The 19,362-nt window shown below is 46.2% G+C and overlaps 1 protein-coding gene across 2 annotated transcripts in view; it reads left to right on the top strand.

Annotated features, from left to right (window-relative positions):
- Npc1 (NPC intracellular cholesterol transporter 1) overlaps positions 1 to 19,362 on the top strand; it is a 46,446-nt gene that overhangs the window by 1,339 nt on the left and 25,745 nt on the right. The window contains exons 1-4 of one of the 2 annotated variants that reach the window (XM_085833376.1): positions 6,702 to 6,724; positions 12,138 to 12,260; positions 13,415 to 13,521; positions 16,741 to 16,916. In XM_085833376.1, the coding sequence (XP_085689502.1) occupies positions 16,766 to 16,916 (151 nt within the window). In that variant the 5' untranslated portion in view covers positions 6,702 to 6,724; positions 12,138 to 12,260; positions 13,415 to 13,521; positions 16,741 to 16,765. Of the gene's footprint in view, positions 1 to 6,701; positions 6,725 to 12,137; positions 12,261 to 13,414; positions 13,522 to 16,740; positions 16,917 to 19,362 lie in introns of those variants that run through there. The other variant, XM_021150652.3, reaches the window with a different exon arrangement.

The raw sequence follows: 19,362 nt of genomic DNA, 5'->3' as shown, positions 1-19,362 counted from the left end.
AATGCGCTCCTCTAGGGCATTTGAAGTAGAACTGAGCTGGATCTCTTGCAAAACGCCTGAAAGTCTTCCCACCCTCCTCTTAATTAAAACACTCCCATTGTTTGGCTCCCTGGGCAGCTGAACCGATGGGGGTGGGGTATCTGGTTTTGGATCTCACACCAGTCAGTGGCTGCCAATGGTCAGGTTTCTGTCTGAGCAGCAGTAAAGTTAGAGGTTAGAGGCAGCTGTCCTTTGGAAGATCACAAATGCATTAGGAGAGATTTTTGGTTTTCTTACATTTTCTCCTTACAGATGACGGACTAGCATTGCCACATTGAATGTTCAGTTTTTCTCTTTTGACTTGGCTTTTTTTGTGTGTCTGGTCTTGCTATAGGCCCGGGTTCTCATTCTCACTGTATTGCCCAGGTGTGCCTTGAATTCACTCCAATCCTGTTTCAGCCTCCTAAGTGCTGGAGTTACAGGTGTGAGCCACTGTATGGGCATAGACAGCTTTTTTTAATCCCCTTGTTTGCTAGTCACCATGGTGTGCAAGCCTTTAATCGGAGCCCTGCGGAGGCAGAGTCAGGATTGCTTAAGTTTGAGGCCAACTTGTTCTGCCTTGCAAGTTCTAAGCCAGTTAGGTCAATAGACCCTGCCTAGTAAACAACTCACCTGTGTTCATCAAGGTAGTACGTGGCTGTTGGGAAAGTAGGCCTGTCTTTCCTGTCTGTCCCCCCACCTTGAGAAACTTGGAATTCGTTGAGGTCAGAACTCATTAAACACTTAAGTGGCTTTTTCAGAGGTAACCTGGAAGGGGTTGATCTTTTGGCCTAGAGGAATGGAGTGGGTCCATGTAATCTTCCTAGCTTCGGCCCACTAACGCAGTAAGATTTGATAACAGATTATCAGCTGGAAAAGGAAGGGTTTTTTTTCTTTTCTTTTTTTTTGCAAGTGGGTAAAGAGTAAAGGACTTGCTGAATAGAACTTTGTATTTCTCCGAATTTATTCTATGACCCAGAACAAAGAGTCTCTGTTGAGAGAGGCATAGGCACCCTGTCCTGGCCAGCCTGCCTCACTCCACTGTTAGAGATGCACTGTTTGAAGCGTGGCTCATCGCCTACTGGGAAGTCTGGGCTTGGCCATCAGGGACCCTTTCATCCTGTCACCTGTGGCTCTGCTCTGCACACAAGTCAGACCATCTGATATCAAAACCACACAAAATCTTGGCCAGACTGCCAAGGTCCCTCAACTGGAGCTTTACTGATGGCATTGTGCTGGTCCCCAGCCAGGATACCTTCCCACTCAAGTTCTTGTCTTTTGCTTAAACTTCTGCAGTGGCATTTTCTGTTAACAAAAGTCTTTGAACTGAGAGGCCGGGTGTGTGTTGTGTTGGGGTGTATGGGAGGGTTTCCATCTCTTCAGACTGCAACTTCAGTTTCCCCTGTACAAAGTCAGATTAGCTGGACCCGCTTTCCAGGGTGTTTGTGTGCTTGCTTTGTAACGGAAACGCTATATTGCAGGCTCCTTGAGAACAAGAACTATATATTAACATCTCTGAATAGGTGCGACTTTTGATTTGTGGCTCTTTTTAAACAGGAAGTCTTCTAGCACCAAAGTGGATCTTGAGGAGGGGCTTAAAGGTTAGTTGTGATCAGCATGTATTTGCAATTGATTCTGGGGAAGACCGTGATTGACGGATCAACCAGGCTTCCTTTGCCTGTGTGTGTGTGTGTGTGTGTGTGTGTGTGTTCAGGGCAGAGGCCAAGTGTGTCTCTCAGTCATTCTTCCTGTTCTTTTGAGTCAGGGTCTCTCTCACCTAGTCAGCAGACTAGCTAGTCAGCAAGCCCTAGAGATAATCTTCCTGTCTCTCCTCCTCGGCTCTGGGAACACTGCCTATACCACAGTGCCTGATTTCTGATGCTTTGCTGGAGAGCCACACCCTGGTCCCCATGCTTGTGTGGCAAGCACTAATTCACCAACTGAGCCCCCTCCTGCAGCTCCCAGCCTGTGTCTGTTATCTTAGTCTTTAGAAGTAATACGGTTTTAAACAATAAAGTACCTCTGTGGTCGGTGCTGCTGCCTGGAGCCACATTGGTAACCATGGGCCAGACTGCTGTGGCCGGTGGCCTGTTCTGCCACTGGGGACTGCTGATGGCAGAGGCCATGTAGACGACCTTGGTCCATGCTCCCACTGGCTATAAAGGGCAAGGAAACTCCTTCTGCAGTGGTATCAGTGACCATAGACACTGCTGAGAAAGAGGGACATAGAGGCTACTGTGACAACCCCCACCCCACCTCCCAAAAAAGTAACAGCCTAGACAGGAAGCCACTGAAGAGAACTCTTAAACTGTGGTAAGAGTGTCCACGTGTAGTTGTGCACAGTTGATGTCTTCTGGCAGGGGTGCTGGTAAGGAACGACTTGATTTTCTTTGAGAGCTGGCCACTGGGAGTTTGACCATGCTCCCTCCGGTGAGTAGGTGGGCAACACACACCAGACATGTGTCCTTTTTCTTTTCTTTTCTTCTTTTTTTTTTTTTTTTTTTTTTTGAGGGTGGGGGAAGAGGAATCATAAGAATAGGAGTGGACTTGGAAGGACTGGGAAATAAGCATGATCAGGGTACATGATATGAAATTCCCAAATAATCAATACAAATATTATGTTAGAAAAAAAATAAGTATTTGTTTTTAAAAACTTTGACTCAATGAATGAGCTTCTGGCTTTGAGAGGCACTTGAACATTTGTCCTTGATCTTTTTTACTCTCCTTTCCTTAGGTCACAGATCTAAAGTAAAGGTTCTGAGCACAGTGTAGGATGCAGAGATCGAAGACCCAAGGCCTTGGAAGAGCAGTGTGCTTGCTATAAAAGGCTGTATAATGTTAGCTACTGTCTCCGTCTTGTGCACACATAATGGTAGAAGAATGGGTGAGAACGATAATGTGGTGAGAAATAATAAACATAAGGGCAGATTGTTAAATTTTTGAGCTGAGCTCTGAGGGTGAATTGTGTGCCAGGTGACCAAGAGGAATCTGGGAGATGGAGACTAGCCATAGAAATGCTCACCAGTTGAGATGAAAAACACTCCTTCTCCTAATCTCATTATTTCATGCCATATACTTATATTGAATTATCCTGTATCCTATAAATAAATAGAAATATTTATCAGTAAAAATTAAAAATTTTGTAGCAGGGCAGCAAGTGTGTTTCCAGTACAAGCCTGACGACCTGCGTTCAGTCCCTGAAACCCACTGTTAAAGGAGAGGCGCAACCCTTAGAAGTTGTCCCCTGACTTCCACACGTGCCGCATCGCATGCTTGCACACAGCCTCAGCAGCAGCATCATAAAAAATAAATGCTAGAAAGTAATCTAGTTGCTAACAAAAACTGTTCTTTGCATGTATTGTAATTACCGTGAATTTCCGTATTTTCTTTTTGAGTCACACTTGCTGTGTAAACAAAGCTGGCCTCTGACTGGAGCTGCTCTTGCCTCAGCCTAAGAACTGGCATTGTAGGTATTCTGTAGCCATGCCTCCCAGCAGGCAGTGGAACAGTCTGGATTACAGACGATTAAAGACAAAAAAGTAGCTATGTCTCATTGCGATCACACAGCTAACCTTATTTTGTCCCCCCAGAACCTCTTCAATAAAAGTGCATTTTTCCTGCTTTTAAAATTTAATGGGCCTTTTATCGGCACACTAGAAGAGAGCATTGGATCCTATGGGAGTATAGTTACAGACAGTTGTGAGCCTCAATGTGGGTTCTGAGAACTGAACTCAGGACTCCTGAAAGGGCAGCCATTGCTCTTAGCCACTCAGCATTTCTCCAACCACAGATTTTCTTTATCAACTGGAACATTAAAGTTGATGTTTGTCTTAAGGTCACAGGGCTAGTAAATGGCAGACCAGAAGCCTGAACTGCTATTTTCTGATTTCTGCCCTCTATTCAAGTTCAAATGTTGCTACTTGATTCCTAAAATGTGTGTCCATCAATTGTCCCATTTGGCTAGTAAGGCTTCTCACCTGATGGTTCACCTGTTCCCATCTCCCCTGTGGCTGGGTAATGGCCAGGGAGTCATTAGTCTGCTGAGCATGGCCCTCTGTAGAGACACACTGACACTCAGGTCATGGTTGTGTTTTAGAGCTATGGCTTTGGGGTGGTTCTTCTGACCCTGTGCTTGCTGAAGCTCATAAATGTCTAATAGTATCTGCTAGTGTGGCCTTGGTTGACTTACACTGTGAGGTAAGGGGCTACCTGCCAAATGAAGAGCTGGGATGCTTGAGCCTATCACACTCAGAAGTATTTGACTTAAACACCTGTATATAGGCAAGTCTGGTGTGTGTGTGTGTGTGTGTGTGAGAGAGAGAGAGAGAGAGAGAGAGAGAGAGAGAGAGAGAGAGAGAAGAGGGAGAGAGGGAGAGGAGACTGACTGACTTGTCAGTGACTGACTGTCAGACTGGCTTTGAAATAGAACCAGAGGCTTCTACCGTAGAAGTCACATCAAACCAAGCCTCTACCTCCATGTTTGTTTAATCTGCCTTCTGAATTACAAAGGAACAGTAGGCAGTGTGATCTCTGGGCAGGGTTCCCTCCAGCCCATCCTGCCTTGTTCGGACTTGACTGTACAGGCCTGTGTCCATGCTCCCCAGATAGGCAGCAGGCAATGGGGTTAACCAGCACCCACCGGTTTCTCCTGTTGGAGCTGGAGTCAGCTGTCCCCCAGGTCCCTCTATTGCCTTTATCTATCCACAATCATAGCAGAAGTGGCGATGTCAGCTATAGTATGTCTTGGCTCTGTCACGGAGCTGCTGGACTGTCGGTCACACCTGACAGCCACCTAGAGATGTGAGTGATGGCCATTGCTTCTACATCTGTAGTTTGTGGAACTTGAAGTCAGTGGGGGCAGCCTGTCTGCTGCGACTTCCTCTTCTGAGGCTGCCAGTGCCCAAACGAGGCTGGAGTTTGAACTGTGCAGGCACCCAGTGCTTGTGGGAAGAGACAGAAGGGCTGGCAGACATTTGTCTTGTTTTTCAGAATTATGTCACCTGTGAGCCTTGCCATGGACTGTCATTTCTGAGCCTTTACTTCCCTTCCCTGTAAATCCTCATATTCTGTGTGACGATGGCCTGTTAGAAATGAATCCGTGAGAAACGACCAGCGTGTGCCTGACACCATTGGCATTCCCTCCGGATTTGTGGGTTTAGACCTTGGTAGGGTTCACTAGAGGCCCCAGGAGTCCACGTTTCTCTTGGGTTCAGAATTTCTTCTATGTAGTGTGAGAAGCTGCATTCCATCTGTGCTCATGGACAGTAGAGTGGGGCTCAGAGATTGTAGCTGCTGATAGATGGCCGAAGGGTTCATTCTTCTTAAATCTTTCTGGACTGAAGGCAGCTTTCTGACTCAGTGAGATGTCTAGTAACTAAATCCCATCTGACCTATCTTTCGAAAGTAGCAACTCTCTAGCCTTTTACTTACCAAGCCTCGGTTGGAGCCAGGTGGCCGAGTTCTCGTCTCTGAACTCATGAAATCAAATCAGTGAGATTCCCTAAACTCACTGTTGCTGGTTTCTGAACCGATGAAGGTTGGATGCATTGTACAGGGTGTTTCAAAAGAAGACTCATACCTGGGCCCCGCTGTTGAGGATTTCACGGTCTTATGAGGGCATCAAGACAAACAAGAAAATACTCTTCCAGGTCTCACACACTTTGCTTGCTCCTAGAGCGACAACCACAGACTGTGGCCTGACCCACCGGTTGGGACACGCTTCACTTCATGCTGTGGCTGCAACTGAACTTTTACAGGCAGGGTTGAGTATTTGCCACAGAGACCTGCCTGAAGAGTTAAAAGTCTCCATTATTTAATGTTTGGCCCTCAGGGGCAGAGTTTGTCTGCCTAGCTCTCGTGGGTCCACAGGGGGAGCTCTCAGGATGTGACAAAACATGTCACCATGGCAAGAGACATCAGCTGCCTCCGTGACTGTGAGGAAGGGGTTGGGTGCAGCCAGGTGCTGCTTCTGATCAGATAAGGCAGCGTACCTTCTTTGGGAACTGCACTAGACCAGGGTGGAAGGAGTCAGGGTTTAGCTTAGTGAGGAAGTGAGTCTTGGGAGGGGCAGTTAAGCAGAGATCATTAGAGAGGACAGACAGGATTTGTGACACCAGAGTCTGGAAGAACAATGAGCCTGTTTTCTGTGACTGGAGTTTGGCCTTAAGGTCTTAGATCAAAATAGAGCCAAAGAATGACCTGTGTAAGGGAGCTGACGCCATGCTTGTGGTTCTGCATATGTGAAAATTGGATGTTTACCTGTGGGAGAAGTCAGAAAGCTAGGAAGACCTGGGTGTGATAAATTATACTGGTTCAGTCTGAGAAATGGATGGGGTAGGGATCTGAGAGAGGCCTTTCAGTTTGAATTCAGTATATCTGTGAAATCTGGATATCTGTGGTAGGAGTGTATTGATTTGCAATTAAAACTCTACAGTCTTGGAAAAATATTTTAGAAGTGGACAAAAATGTAACACTTAAGTAATGTTATCTTTTCATTAAAGTATCACTGTAAGAGTGGTATGTGTGGAAAACAGTGTGTCTGCAGTTGGCTTGAATGTACCAACAGAGTTCATGTGCTGGGGTTCCCCCCTCCACCGACACCCCCCCGAAACAGTGTTGATAATTAAACCATGAGTGATCTGTCGGGGCAGATCAATCAGTGCACCCTGTGGAAGTGAATCGTGCTCAGAGGAAATTCTAATGAAGGGTGAGCCTGCTGTTTCCTGTCTGGGGTTCTCCTCTCTCCTTTCCACCATGGAGTGTGGTGGCAAGAACATCAGATGAAGTCCCTGCAGCCCCCACACCTGTGGGCCAGAGAACTTTCTGTTTATTATTAATCACTTAGTCTCAGGTATCCTGACATAGCAACAGCTCACAGACTGTGACGTGTCGCCACTATGTGAGTGAGTGGGATAGATATGCTGTGAGTGAGTGGGATAGATATGCTGTGAGCGAGTGGGATATGCTGTGAGTGAGTGGGATATGCTGTGAGTGAGTGGGATATGCTGTGAGTGGGATATGCTGTGAGTGAGTGGATATGCTGTGAGTGGGATATGCTGTGAGTGAGTGGGATATGCTGTGAGTGAGTGGGATATGCTGTGAGTGAGTGGGATATGCTGTGAGTGAGTGGGATATGCTGTGAGCGAGTGGGATATGCTGTGAGCGAGTGGGATGGATATGCTGTGAGCGAGTGGGATGGATATGCTGTGATCGAGTGGGATATGCTGTGAGAGACTCGCTGTATGGTGTGATACGGATTCGTGATTCCTGATCCCGTTTGACTCCTGCAATGGTGGCAGGGAACTGAAGCTCAAGACACAGCTTTCACTTTATCTGGTGAAGGACATCTGAGACCAGGCTTTTGCTTTGTGTTATTGTGGTGGTCAAGTCATGTATGACTTGACATTTAGCAGTGTTCAGTGGCCTCAGTGTGTCACACTTGTGTAACCTTCGCTCCTGTCCCTCTCTAGAGCACAGCCTGTGTGATTAGGCTCGCTTTGTGGTGACAGTAGACCCCAAACACTGGTGTGTTTCACTTTAATACTGCATATAGTGCTTCCTTCCCTACGAGAATGTTTCTGAGTTTAAAGCCAGGGCATGTTGGTTGTTTGGTTTCCTTTGGATTAGGTTGGGTTGGGTTGAGTTGGTGAGAGTCTTGCTATGTAGCCTGGGTTGGCCTCTGTGGTGGATTGACTGTGCTTAACTCATGAGAAGTGGCACTATTAGGAGATGTGGCCTTGTTGGAGGACATGGGGGGCTTGGAGAGGTCTACGCTCAGGCTCTTTGCCTGCAGTGCGAACGAGACCCCTCCTGCCTGCCTGCAGAAAACGAGTGTCTTACTTAGGGTTCTACTGTTGTGCACAGACATCATGACCAAGGCAAGTCTTATAAAAACAACATTTAATTGGGGCTGGCTTACAGGTTCAGAGGTTCTGTCCATCATCATCAAGGTGGGAGCATGGCAGCATCCAGGCAGGCATGGCGCAGGCAGAGCTGAGAGTTCTACATCTTCATCCAAAGGCTGCTAGTGGAAGACTGACTTCCAGGCAACTAGGGTGAGGATCTGATGCCCACACCCACAGTGACACACCCATTCCAACCAGGCCACACCTCCAAATGGTGCCACTCCCTGGTCCGAGAATATACAAACCATCACAGCAGGCTTCTCCGAGCAGCCTTTGGATCAGGATGTAGAACTCTCAGCTCCTCCAGCACCATGTCTGCCTGCACGCTGTCATGCTCCCTGCCATGATGAAAATGCTTGGAACATCTAAACTATAAGCCACCCCAGTGAAATGATTCCCTGTATAAGAGTTGCCTTGGTAATGGCGTCTCTTCACAGCAATGCAACCCTAACTAGACAGCCTCCAATGGCAATCCAGGCACAGGGGCAGGGCATATGTCACTACACTCATCTTAAACTCTGGGCTCTTGTACCACAATGAAGGAAGCTTTAAGTTTGGAAGTTGGGTTGTTTGTCCACGTGAGTTCTTCTTGCCCCCAGAGCATGGCTGCGTCGGGTTGACAGTCCCAGGAGACTTCATGACACATTCATCCTCTTTGTCAGAGAAGACCTGACTACCTACTGTCTGTGATTTTGAGATTGTGGATCCTTGTCTCTAAGGCGCCAGTTAGACCCTCCATAGGTTGCAGAGATGAGCATGGCCCAGCCCTGCCTCTCTAGGTCTGTAGTCCCTTGGTGCAGTGGAAATTGGGCCCCAGCCTCCCACGCACCTGGGCCACAGGTAGGTGAGGTCTACCTCTGCCCTGACTTAGTCTTTCAGGTCCTTCAGCACTTTACCTGCTCATCTGTATTCCAGATGAGTCACACATCTGCTGAGTGGGGATTGTGACGGTAGGTAGGGGTACACTTAGCAAGAGCCCGTAAACTAAAGGAGATGTGCTATATTCTTATGGGACTAGAACATCTGGCGGGTGGTCTGGAGGGACGTGCTTAGGTGCATCCACCGGCAGGTACCACAAGGGAGGTGGAGACCGGAGAATGGCTTTGGCCATAGGTAGGAAAGAAAATTGGGACCAGTGTGGAGGCAGATAGGTCCCTTAGGAGGGGACAGAAGAGAAGAGCCAGGACGAGCTTGCAAAACGTTGTCATAGGCAGCAGGTGAGGGTGGGTTCTAACCACAGACTGCGGAGATGTCTGAACAAGGGAGCCCCCCACCAGTGGAAGCTGTGGAGGACTGAGAAAGATCAGCCTCCCCTGGAGCATCAAAGGCCAGCAGGCAGAGCGGCAGACATGGGTAGAGATTGTCTGAAGCAGGGACATCTGTGAGATTAGAATAGTGTCCATAGGCAGTGTAGACACCGTGAATGGGAAGACATTTAAGGTGGAAAACAAGGTGAGCTTGCAGAGGTGGGAGTGGGAGTGGGTAAACTCCTGAGAAGGGCTTTAATTGTGGTCTAATTATCTTTTATGGAGAGTCTGTGCCTGGAGCCAAAAGCTGCAGTTTCAACCCTGGCTTGGCCAATGCTCTCTTGACCTTGGACAAATCGTAGTTTCCTGGTGCTTTGCTTTGTGTGTTAGTGGAGTATCTGAGCCTGTCACGCTGAGTTGACACCTAAGGCCTGTGAGCCACTGAGTGCTCTTAGGAGCACTTGAGCCCCTCTGGCTAGGGCCACTGCTGTGGGCAAGATGGTTTTGTGAGCCAATTGCCTTTGAATGGCCAGGAAACCCCAAATATTTTGTGTTCTACTTAAAAAGGTTAAGTAACTCACTCCTCTAAGTGTAGTGGGGCTCAACTTACTGACTTAGAGTATTGGCTTCTTGGGATCACAAGGGCTCCTGACTCCTCTCCTTTCCCCTGCTTTCAAAGGGGCAGAAAAACACTTGGCTTTGAAATCAGTGACAACATAGAAGCAGATGTTTGTGAAACCACGTTAGGTCATCTTGTCTGGCCTTTTGGCTGGATTTCTGTTGTTAAGGTTTGTGGGGGCCTTGGGTTTGGAGCTGATATTTGCTCTGGGCCAGTATAGATTTAATCAAAGTCAGTGATCTGGGACTACCTAAGTGATGCCATCAGAGGACTTTATTTTCTTTACCTCACCCTTTGTTGTGGTAAATGCCACCTGGTCGCACTCTGCGCAGGAATGCCCAGCTCGGAACCTGCTGGTGATGGCCCTACTGAATTCCCTAATCAGTTTTTATTTGGCCTTGCTCAAATAAACTCCAATGGGCCTCTGGGATTTCCCTTTGAATTCTGTTGTGAGGCAGCCTTGACAACTGGTAGAGTTCTGAGAAAGGAGAGAAAGCTCCCTGTTTAACTGGCACTTCCTGTCAGCTCTGCCCGCACCTCTCAGCAGCTTTAGCCATTTAAAACTTGAGTTACATCGGAGCTCTCTTGCCTGCTGGAAGGCCAGAGTGCAGTTCTCTGCTAGAGTTGCTGGGTTTGGTTTAAAATGTGGACCCTTCCCCATTTGAATGATTTCTCTCCTAAACATAGGACTTTGAATGAGTCCAGAGCGGTGGGCCTGTAGCCAGTGCGGAAGCAGCTTGCTGCTCTTGGGCTACATAGTAACTAAGTCCCTGTCCTCTGTCTCAAAAGAACAGCCACACACACTTTGACGTAGAGACACATGTATCTCATGTGGTTTGGGGGTCTCTGGTTTTGGTTTTGCTGTTTTGAACCCCAGGCTTTCCGAGTGTTGAACAACCACTAGCTACACCCTTGTCTGTTAAGGCAGGGGCTCCAAGTTGCCCAGTTGGGTCTCGCACTCCACTTCTCTCTCCTACTTCCTGTTTCGTCTCTCCTCTGTGGTAGATGAGGTTCCAGGCGTGCACCACTACATCCAGTGACCTGTAATGGTTATTTTACTAAATAAAGGATAATTTCAGAAGCAAGTTCTATTGATTCTGGACCCCTTGAGAGTTGTGTTCCCTGGTCTAGTTTATGTTCTCGTTCACCTTCTTCCCTTCTGGATCTGCATCGTGGCTGGGAACTAAAGATGACTGACTTAGCTGCCTGCCTGTGTGGGGATTGGCCTGCCGCTCCTGTTCAGGGTGTTTAAGGCTTTTCAATGGGTATCTTGGGATCCAGCTTGCTCCTAGTTTATGTTTTCCCTGTGGGACAGTTCTAAGACAGTGTCCCTGGCATGCTGCATCATCTGTGCTGAGTCAGTTGTGCAGCACAGTATGGATTCCTCTGGGCAGCACCCTTGATGGGGTGGTGACTCACGGGAACACTTCCTTCTTAAGCTCTAGGCAGCCTTGTGACTGTCACATGGGGAATATGAGCAGCTCTTGAGACATCTTTTCATAAGAAATGTTAGGTTAATGTTGCCTTGCTGATGGTCCTTAAATTTAGCAGTGCATCCCTTGGCGGTTGGTCTCCTTAGCCCTCAGGAACAGTGTTCTTGCACCTCCTTTTAGGTAAAGTTAATGATACAGGTTTTGTTTCTCAGGTTCCTTTTGAAGTATCAGTAGTAGCTAATGTAACTATACGGGAAAATATCCTTTTGGTTGTTTAATTTTTTTGTGTGCAATTCCCCAAAAAACAGTGTCTTCATAATCTCTTACTTGCTAAGTACAGCACTGCTTCTACCTATCCTTGCTGGAACTAGACCCTCTCTCAAGTGGCAAATCTGGCTCTTGTAAATAGTTTCCATTCCTGCACCACACTGACCTGACAAATCCATTTGGGGTTTTAGGCCTGGTTTCTTTTTAAAAGATATGAGGGGGAGGGGGGAAGGAGGAGGAGGAGGAGGTGGTGGTATCAGATACCATGAAGCTGGCCTACAGGTCGGTGCTGGGAACTGGGGTCCTCTAAGCGAAGGAACCTCTCTCTCTTAACCACCGAACCATTGCTCCAGCCCCATGGCCTGGGTGCTACCCTTCGTTTGTTTTCAAGACAGGGTTTACTGGGTAGTTCAGACTGGTCTTAACTGTGCAGCCCAGACTGGCCTTGAACTCATGCTTTTTCTGTCTCAGCCTCACAAGTGTTGGGATTGCTGACATAAGACCTCCCCATGTCAGGCTTGTTCCATCTTTATTAATATTTCTTGACATGTTTAGCAAGAACCTTTGTTACTTCATTTGCTAGGTAGCATGAAAGGTCTGTTGACTGAGCACCTTTTTGTGCTAAAATCTGTTTTCCATGATTCCGTAGGTGTTTTCACAATCCTGTATTTGGTATGGAGAGTGTGGAATTGCGACTGGAGACAAGAGGTACAACTGTAAATATTCCGGCCCACCGAAACCCCTCCCAAAGGATGGCTATGACTTAGTGCAGGTAAGCGTGCTGTTTTGAGAGCACCCAGGCATAGCTTATAGAATCTTATGAATCATTACAGAATCTGTAATGGGACCAAGGATGCTGGAGGTGAGACTAGAGGGCTGAAATCTGTAAAGACATTTTTGTATGTGTGTATGTGTGTGAGCCTTCACATGCAGGAGGTCAGTTGGATCTCCTGTGAACCACCACGTGGGCCAGGAACTGCCATGATTTCTCCACACGCTCAGTCATCACTGCTGAGCTGTTGCTCCAGTCCAGCTTAAATCTTAACCTAGACTCCAGCCTGTACCCCATAGCACAGAGCTGATAAAAGGTTTAATCTTCCAGGTGTCTCCTGGAAGACTCTTGCTAAACATGTCAAGACTCTGTGTCTCCTGGAGTTTCCTAGTGGGAGTCACTGTTTAGAGATGACCTTGGTACCCACATGTTAAGTTAGCTTTCTTGTTGTCGCTCCTAGATTTCAAGACTTGCTTTTTCTTAGACTTTGTCACTAAAAGGCTGGCATTCTCACTACCTCTTTTAGTGATTTCTCTGTTCCCTGTAAGCCCGTGAATTCTGGCTACCTCCCAGACATTGCTTTTTGTTAGTGTGATTCTTAGGGCTGTTTGGAAAAAAAAAATACTGGGAAAAATCAGGCTGAAAAGACTGGCTTTGGGGCTTCAGTAATCCAGGGTAGCACTAGGTCGCGTAAATATCCTTGCTTTTTTTTTTCAGAGTTAGTACAAGTTTTGACTGTCCCTGGAGTGACAAGTGGATATAGCCTTGTGGCTGAACTTTTGAATAGTCTGACTTACACAGCGAAACAGTAAAGGAAAAATCAATAGAGTTGTCTCTGCTACTTACGAATCCCCACTTTCTTGGGGGTCGGAAGGGGGACTGTCCTGAGACAGTGTTTCTCTGTGTAGCCCTGGCTGTCCTGGAAGTCTCTGTAGACCACAGTGGTCTTAAACTCAGAGACTGACCTGCCTCAGCCTCTGGAGTGCTGGGGTTGAAGGCGTGTGCCACCACTGCCCGGCTGAATCCCTACTCTCTGAATGGCGAACTTGATAGCGACTCAGACAGAACCTCTCGTGCCTGGGATTAACAGGAGTGAAGGGCATCCATCACCTGTAGTGACGGAGCTTATCTGGGAACCCGCTCTCTCCTCACAGGAACTCTGTCCAGGACTCTTCTTTGACAATGTCAGTCTCTGCTGTGACATTCAACAGCTTCAGACGCTGAAGAGTAACCTGCAGCTGCCCCTGCAGTTTCTGTCCAGGTAGGCGGACCACAGCAAACAGTGCCACCCTGGGTGCTTATAGAGACCAGTTCCCCTCTGTTGTGCTCTGAGAAGGTACCGATGGTGTGTTAGAAGGAAGAAGGAAGCCACATGTCCACCAGTTTCCTTCCTAGTTAGAAGGAAGAAGGAAGCCACATGTCCACCAGTTTTCTTCCTAGATGCTTTCAGAGTGAAGACTTGGTTTCCCTCGTGGTATCCTGGCTCACAAAGGGACCTCTCCAGGGGCCTAGGGTCTCTCAGAACAGAGCGTCTGTGCACTGTGGTGAGGAGTGGTCCCTGCTGTCCTGCTCAGGGCCTGGGTCCTCCATCTGTGTGGCTCTCGGTTCTTTCTCACTCCTTGCTGCCTTGCTTTGCCCGTCATTCTTTTCTAAGTTTTTATTAGTTACTTATTGTGTGCATGCATGTACCATGTGTACCCACGCACATGGAAATCAGTTATTTACTTACTGTGCGCATGCATGTACCATGTGTACCCACTGTGTGCACATGCACATGGAAATTAGTGGGGGCTTGTTCTCTCCTTACACCATGTGCGTCCAAGAATCAAACTCAGGTTGTCATTTTGGCAGCATGCCATTGGCTCTTGTCTGACATCCTGGTATATCTCTGTGCTGAAACACTGCAGTAGCCTTAGCTCCTAGGTGGTACACCCATTCTGGTGTAGTTGGCAGTGCAGAAAGGTTGTATAATAGATGTTCTTTAAATATGTAAAGAGCAAGTTGGTGGTTTTCTTTAGAGCAACAGACTTTGGTGTGTGTAAATTATCCAGACTTTAGCACACTCGTAAAGGTGGATGAGGTAGGAGGTGAAGAAGGAAGAGGCCCTCTCTAGATATCACTGTAGGCAGCAGGACCCTACCCTGCTTCTGCTCAGGGCATTGTGCCTTAGAAATTGGCTGTACCAAGTGGAAAGCCTTTGCTTTACAGATCACAGAATGTAATAATGGGCCAAGAGCTAAGAATCTACTCAGGCCACTCTAGGCTCCTGGCATTGGCAGAACCAGATCAGAGGCTCTGCCACTTAGTCAGATCGCATTTATTTACTGCCCACTCTAATTGACGGATTATGGATATAAACATTTACTGTAGCTAGCCCCCTCCCCATGTTATCAGGGGGTAAAGCTCAAGTTATAATAACAAGAGAAGCAAACTAACATGGAATTTATACAGCTGCTGAAATCGATGCTCATGGAGGGTAAATGAAGTGCCGTGGGTTATTTGTAATCCATTGGAAAGCAGACCGTCTCGGGAATGAATGACTCCCGTCTGAGTACTGCAGTTGTACTTTCTGATTTTGTTACAGTTTGCTGTGTTGTAGGACTTGACCTACAGCCATTAAAACAATCTCTTTAAAGTATCAGTTTTAAAATTCTTCTAATTTTGGCCTGAAGAGATAGCTCAGCAGTTAAGAGCACATACTGGTCTTACAGAGGCCCTAGTGACAGCCAGGGTCCCCTTCTCTGGAGCAGGATCTCTTGAGGACTGGACACATTGCCCTCATTCCCTGTCAGATCTGATGGTGGGACTGAAGCAGACCAGACAGTAATCTCAGGTGCTCTTGCTTCACGGTTCCTCCATGGAACAGTGAGGTAACATGGACCAAAAGGGAGCAAGAACCCTTTTGCCACATACACAAGTCAACATTAGGAGCTTAAACTTTGAACCCAAAGGCCAGCAGTCAGCTGTCATCTTCGTGGTAACCCGGGTGCTGCTGCAGTATACACAGCGAGCGCTGCTGTGGCGCTTCTTAACCTTTTCCTGTACCACGCTCTGATCCGAGACCTCATAAGGTGATGGCTCTTTTTAATCTTCAGAACGCGCAGGGGAGTCCTCCTGTGTTTCAGGAGAGGCTAGGGTTATCTGACTTCTAGAAGAAAGCTGAAGGTATAAATCCTATAGTGGTCTTTGTCACATGGACACACACACATATATCTACACCTTATTCTCTTAATCAAAACTGTGACTTTTGGAATAAAGATAGAAATCTCTAATTTCAAAGCACAGAATTCAGAAAAGACTCCTTTTTTCTTTTTAAACATTATTTCTGAATAAATTAAATGTAATATTAGGACAGTTTTAAAAGCTTTTTTTTTATGTTACAATAAAGTTTTAAGAATGTGTGAGTCTCACACAATATGTATTCACTGATAAGTGGATATTAGCCCAAAACTTAGGATACCCAAGATATAAGATACAATTTGCTAAACGCATGAAACTCAAGAACAATGAAGACCAAAGTGTGGACACTGTGCACCTTCTTAGAATTGGGAACAAAACACCCAGGGAAGGAGTTACAGAGACAAAGTTCGTAGCTGTGATGAAAGGATGGACCATTTAGAGACTGCCGTATCCAGGGATCCTTCCCATAAGCAGCTTCTAAACGCTGACACCATCGCATACACTAGCAAGATTTTGCTGAAAGGACCCAAATATAGCTGTCTCTTGTGAGACGATGCCGGGGCCTAGCAAACACAGGAGTGGATGTTCACAGTCAGCTATTGGATGGATCACAGGGCTCCCAATGGAGAAGCTAGAGAAAGTACCCAAGGAGCTAAAGGGATCTGCAACCCTATTGTTGGAACAACATGATGTACTAACCAGAACCCCGGAGCTCTTGTCTCTAGCTGCATATGTATCTAAAGATGGCCTAGTCGGCCATCACTGGAAAGAGAGGCCCATTGGACTTGCAAACTTTATATGCCCCAATATAGGGGAATGCCAGGGCCAAAAGAATGGGAATGGGTGGGTAGGGAAGTGGGGGGCGCTATGGGGAACTTTTGGGATAGCATTGGAAATGTAATTGAAGAAAATATGTAATAAAAATATTAAAAATTAAAAAAAAAAAGAATGTGTGAGTCTAAGGACTGGAGAAATGGCTCCAGTTAAGAGAGCTGCTTTTCCAGAGGACCCAGGTTCAATTCTAAGCTTACAACTGCCTGTAACTCCAGTTCTGTAGCTGTGTCTATCTGACACCCTCACACAGACATACGTGCAAGCAAAACATCAATGCACATAAAATAAAAATAAAATAAAATAAAAAGAATCTGTGGGTCTGGGGAAAAATAGAATTAAACATTTTCTGAGTCTACTATGTTTCATGGTAACTTGTCTCCTCTCAATGAATTTTAAATATTCTGTAGCTATATTACCTTTTTTTAGCTGATAGCTGGTTATAAAATATAATTTACTTTTTCTTTAGATGTCCATCATGTTTTTATAACCTAATGACCCTGTTTTGTGAGCTAACATGTAGCCCACACCAGAGTCAGTTTCTGAATGTGACAGCAACTGAAGATTATTTTGATCCTAAGACACAGGAGAATAAAACAAATGTAAAGGAATTAGAGTACTATGTCGGACAGAGCTTCGCGAATGGTGAGTAAACGTAATTCCTTTTCCTTTTAAAAAGCTGGGTCAGGACATTGGGCTGAGTTATACACCTTTTGTTGTTGTCCTAGCAACTGTGTCCTAGTCACAGTTTCAGGACATTGGTCAGTGTTTTCCTATATTCTGGGACTTGAACTACAACAATTAAAACTGTCTCCTTAAAGTATTTGTTTTAAAACTCGTCTACTGTGGGGGCTGCAGTGATCGTAGCAATTAAGGGTATACACTGCTCTATCAGAGGACCCTCGTTCAGTTCTCAGCACTCATGTCGGGGGCCTTATAACCACAGTTGTAACCTTTGGCCTTGATTCCTCTGGCCTCTGCAGACACCTGCACTTCCATACATATGCCCACACACAGACCCACACACTCAAACAAAATTAAAAAATAACAAAAGTCTTGGGGCTGGAGAGATGACTCAGCCATTAAGAGCACTGGTTGCTCTGCCAAAGGATCTGGGTTCAATTTCCAGCATCCACATGGTAGCTGACAGCCACCTCTAACTCCAGGCCCAGTGGATCCAGTGTCCTCTTTTGGCTGATGCCTTCTTCTGGCCTTAGCAAGCAATAGACGCATAAGGTACACGTACATACATGCTCTCAAAAATAGCCATTCATATAAAAGAAATATAAAATCTCAAGAAAGTAGCAAGTATTTTTAGATTGTTTTCTCAAGTTACCATGTGGAAATTTTTCAGTGTATGCAAGTCTACTTGTGTACATTTTAGTAACCATCCCATCATTGGTTCAGACAGACAAGACTTGCTTTTAACCTCAAGAGACAATAGAAATAAAAACAGTGACAGCAGCCAGGCATGGTGGTGCATGCCTTCAATCTCAGCACTCAGGAGGCAGAGGCAGGCAGATTTCTGAGTTCGAGGCCAGCCTGGTCTACAGAGTGAGTTCTAGGACAGCCAGGGCTACACAGAGGAAACCCTGTCTCGAAAAACAAAACAAAACAAAACAAAAAAATAGTGACAGCAGAGAGAGAAATTTCGATTTGAGAAAATCAGTCATCAAAAGAAAAACAGTTACAAGATGAAGAGCACCCCAATACAGCATGAGGAGCACCCCATACAGCATGAGTGCCCAAGCCAGCTCAGTCAGTCAGCAGGGTCTCGAGGGAGGGAGTGACGATTGACAAGAAAAGGACAATTAGACAAACATTAGAACATGACTCCAGCCAGTGCTGAGGCTGAAGCACCTCTATTTTTTTCCAGTCTGCTTTTATACCATTCTAGGCTCTTGCAGAGAATAGGGTCAGTTCTTAGATCAAAGACAAAGTGATTAAACAAGGCAAAGAACAAAGTCCCCTGAGTCACTGGGTCTGGGGGCTCTCAGGATTACCAAGACAAAAGGGAAGTCCCACATTACTTGATCCTTGCATTCCTATCTGATCTCCTCCCTTGGAGCCCAGTGACAGATTTCTATAAGCAGCACACAGGCTCTCCATACAGATACAGAGCGAGTATCCCCATACAGATGAGACACTCCACCCATCGGTCACCGGAGGAGATCAGAGTCGGGATAAAGAGATCCATCTACTTGCTAGGAAATTATTGAAATCATAGAATTCAAAAAAGAATAAAATACTACAGAAAAGGAACAAATTACAAATGGAAGCGATTGGAACTGAAGACAGAGTAATCATTGAAATGGGCTACAAACCCTAGCAAAGTAGACCTGGCTGAATAAGAAGTGTCTAAGAGCAGTCTAAAAATTAACAGGATCCACCTCCGTTACGCCTGGGCTTATACTCAGAGGACTCCAAATCCCCTGCGAGGTACGTGTGCATCTGTATCCGTTGCTGCCTGGTTCACACGAGCTAGGAACTGGAAGCCACCTTGATGCCCGTCTGTAGATGAGTGGGTGAAGAAAATGTGGTACGCACACACAGTGGAGTTCTCTGCAGCTGTAAAGAAAATCAGAATTTTCAAAAAAAAAAGGTTGGAGGTAGAAAATAGATTAAGCAAAGTGATCCAAAGCTAAAAGGATGAAAAACTGCATGTTCTGTCACCTCTGCAGATCCTAGCTTGTAGCACACACGTATAAATGTGAGTACAGATGTTAAACTAGAATGAAAAGCAAGAGCGGCTAAAAGAGGTGCTGAAGATGAGCTGGGCACAGGAAGGAGACAGCGGGGAGATTACAGGGCCCGGCAGAGGGTTGGAACAGATGAGGGAAGAAGAGAACGTAAACAGAAAGTATGCCTCGGGACTTTAATAAATGGTGCTTAAGTCAATAGTAGGGTCAATAAGATCAGCAAAGTTGTAGGATATTTAATAACTATATTAGTTCTTATTATCACCCATCCAGCCCCCAATAATAGAGTCAGAGTCCAATGGATTTATTTAATCAGCTTTAGCACAATTACTGGGCCATTACCTCTAAACTATTTTTCTATGCTAGACTGGTTATTTCCCAGCTGCACCCCC

This window comes from Mus caroli, unplaced genomic scaffold (genome assembly GCF_978045245.1).
Source record: "Mus caroli unplaced genomic scaffold, Mus_caroli_1 scaffold_19, whole genome shotgun sequence".
NCBI lineage: Eukaryota > Metazoa > Chordata > Mammalia > Rodentia > Muridae > Mus > Mus caroli.
The sequence above is the reverse complement of the archived record's forward strand: the minus strand, read 5'-3'. Positions and strand labels throughout refer to the sequence as shown.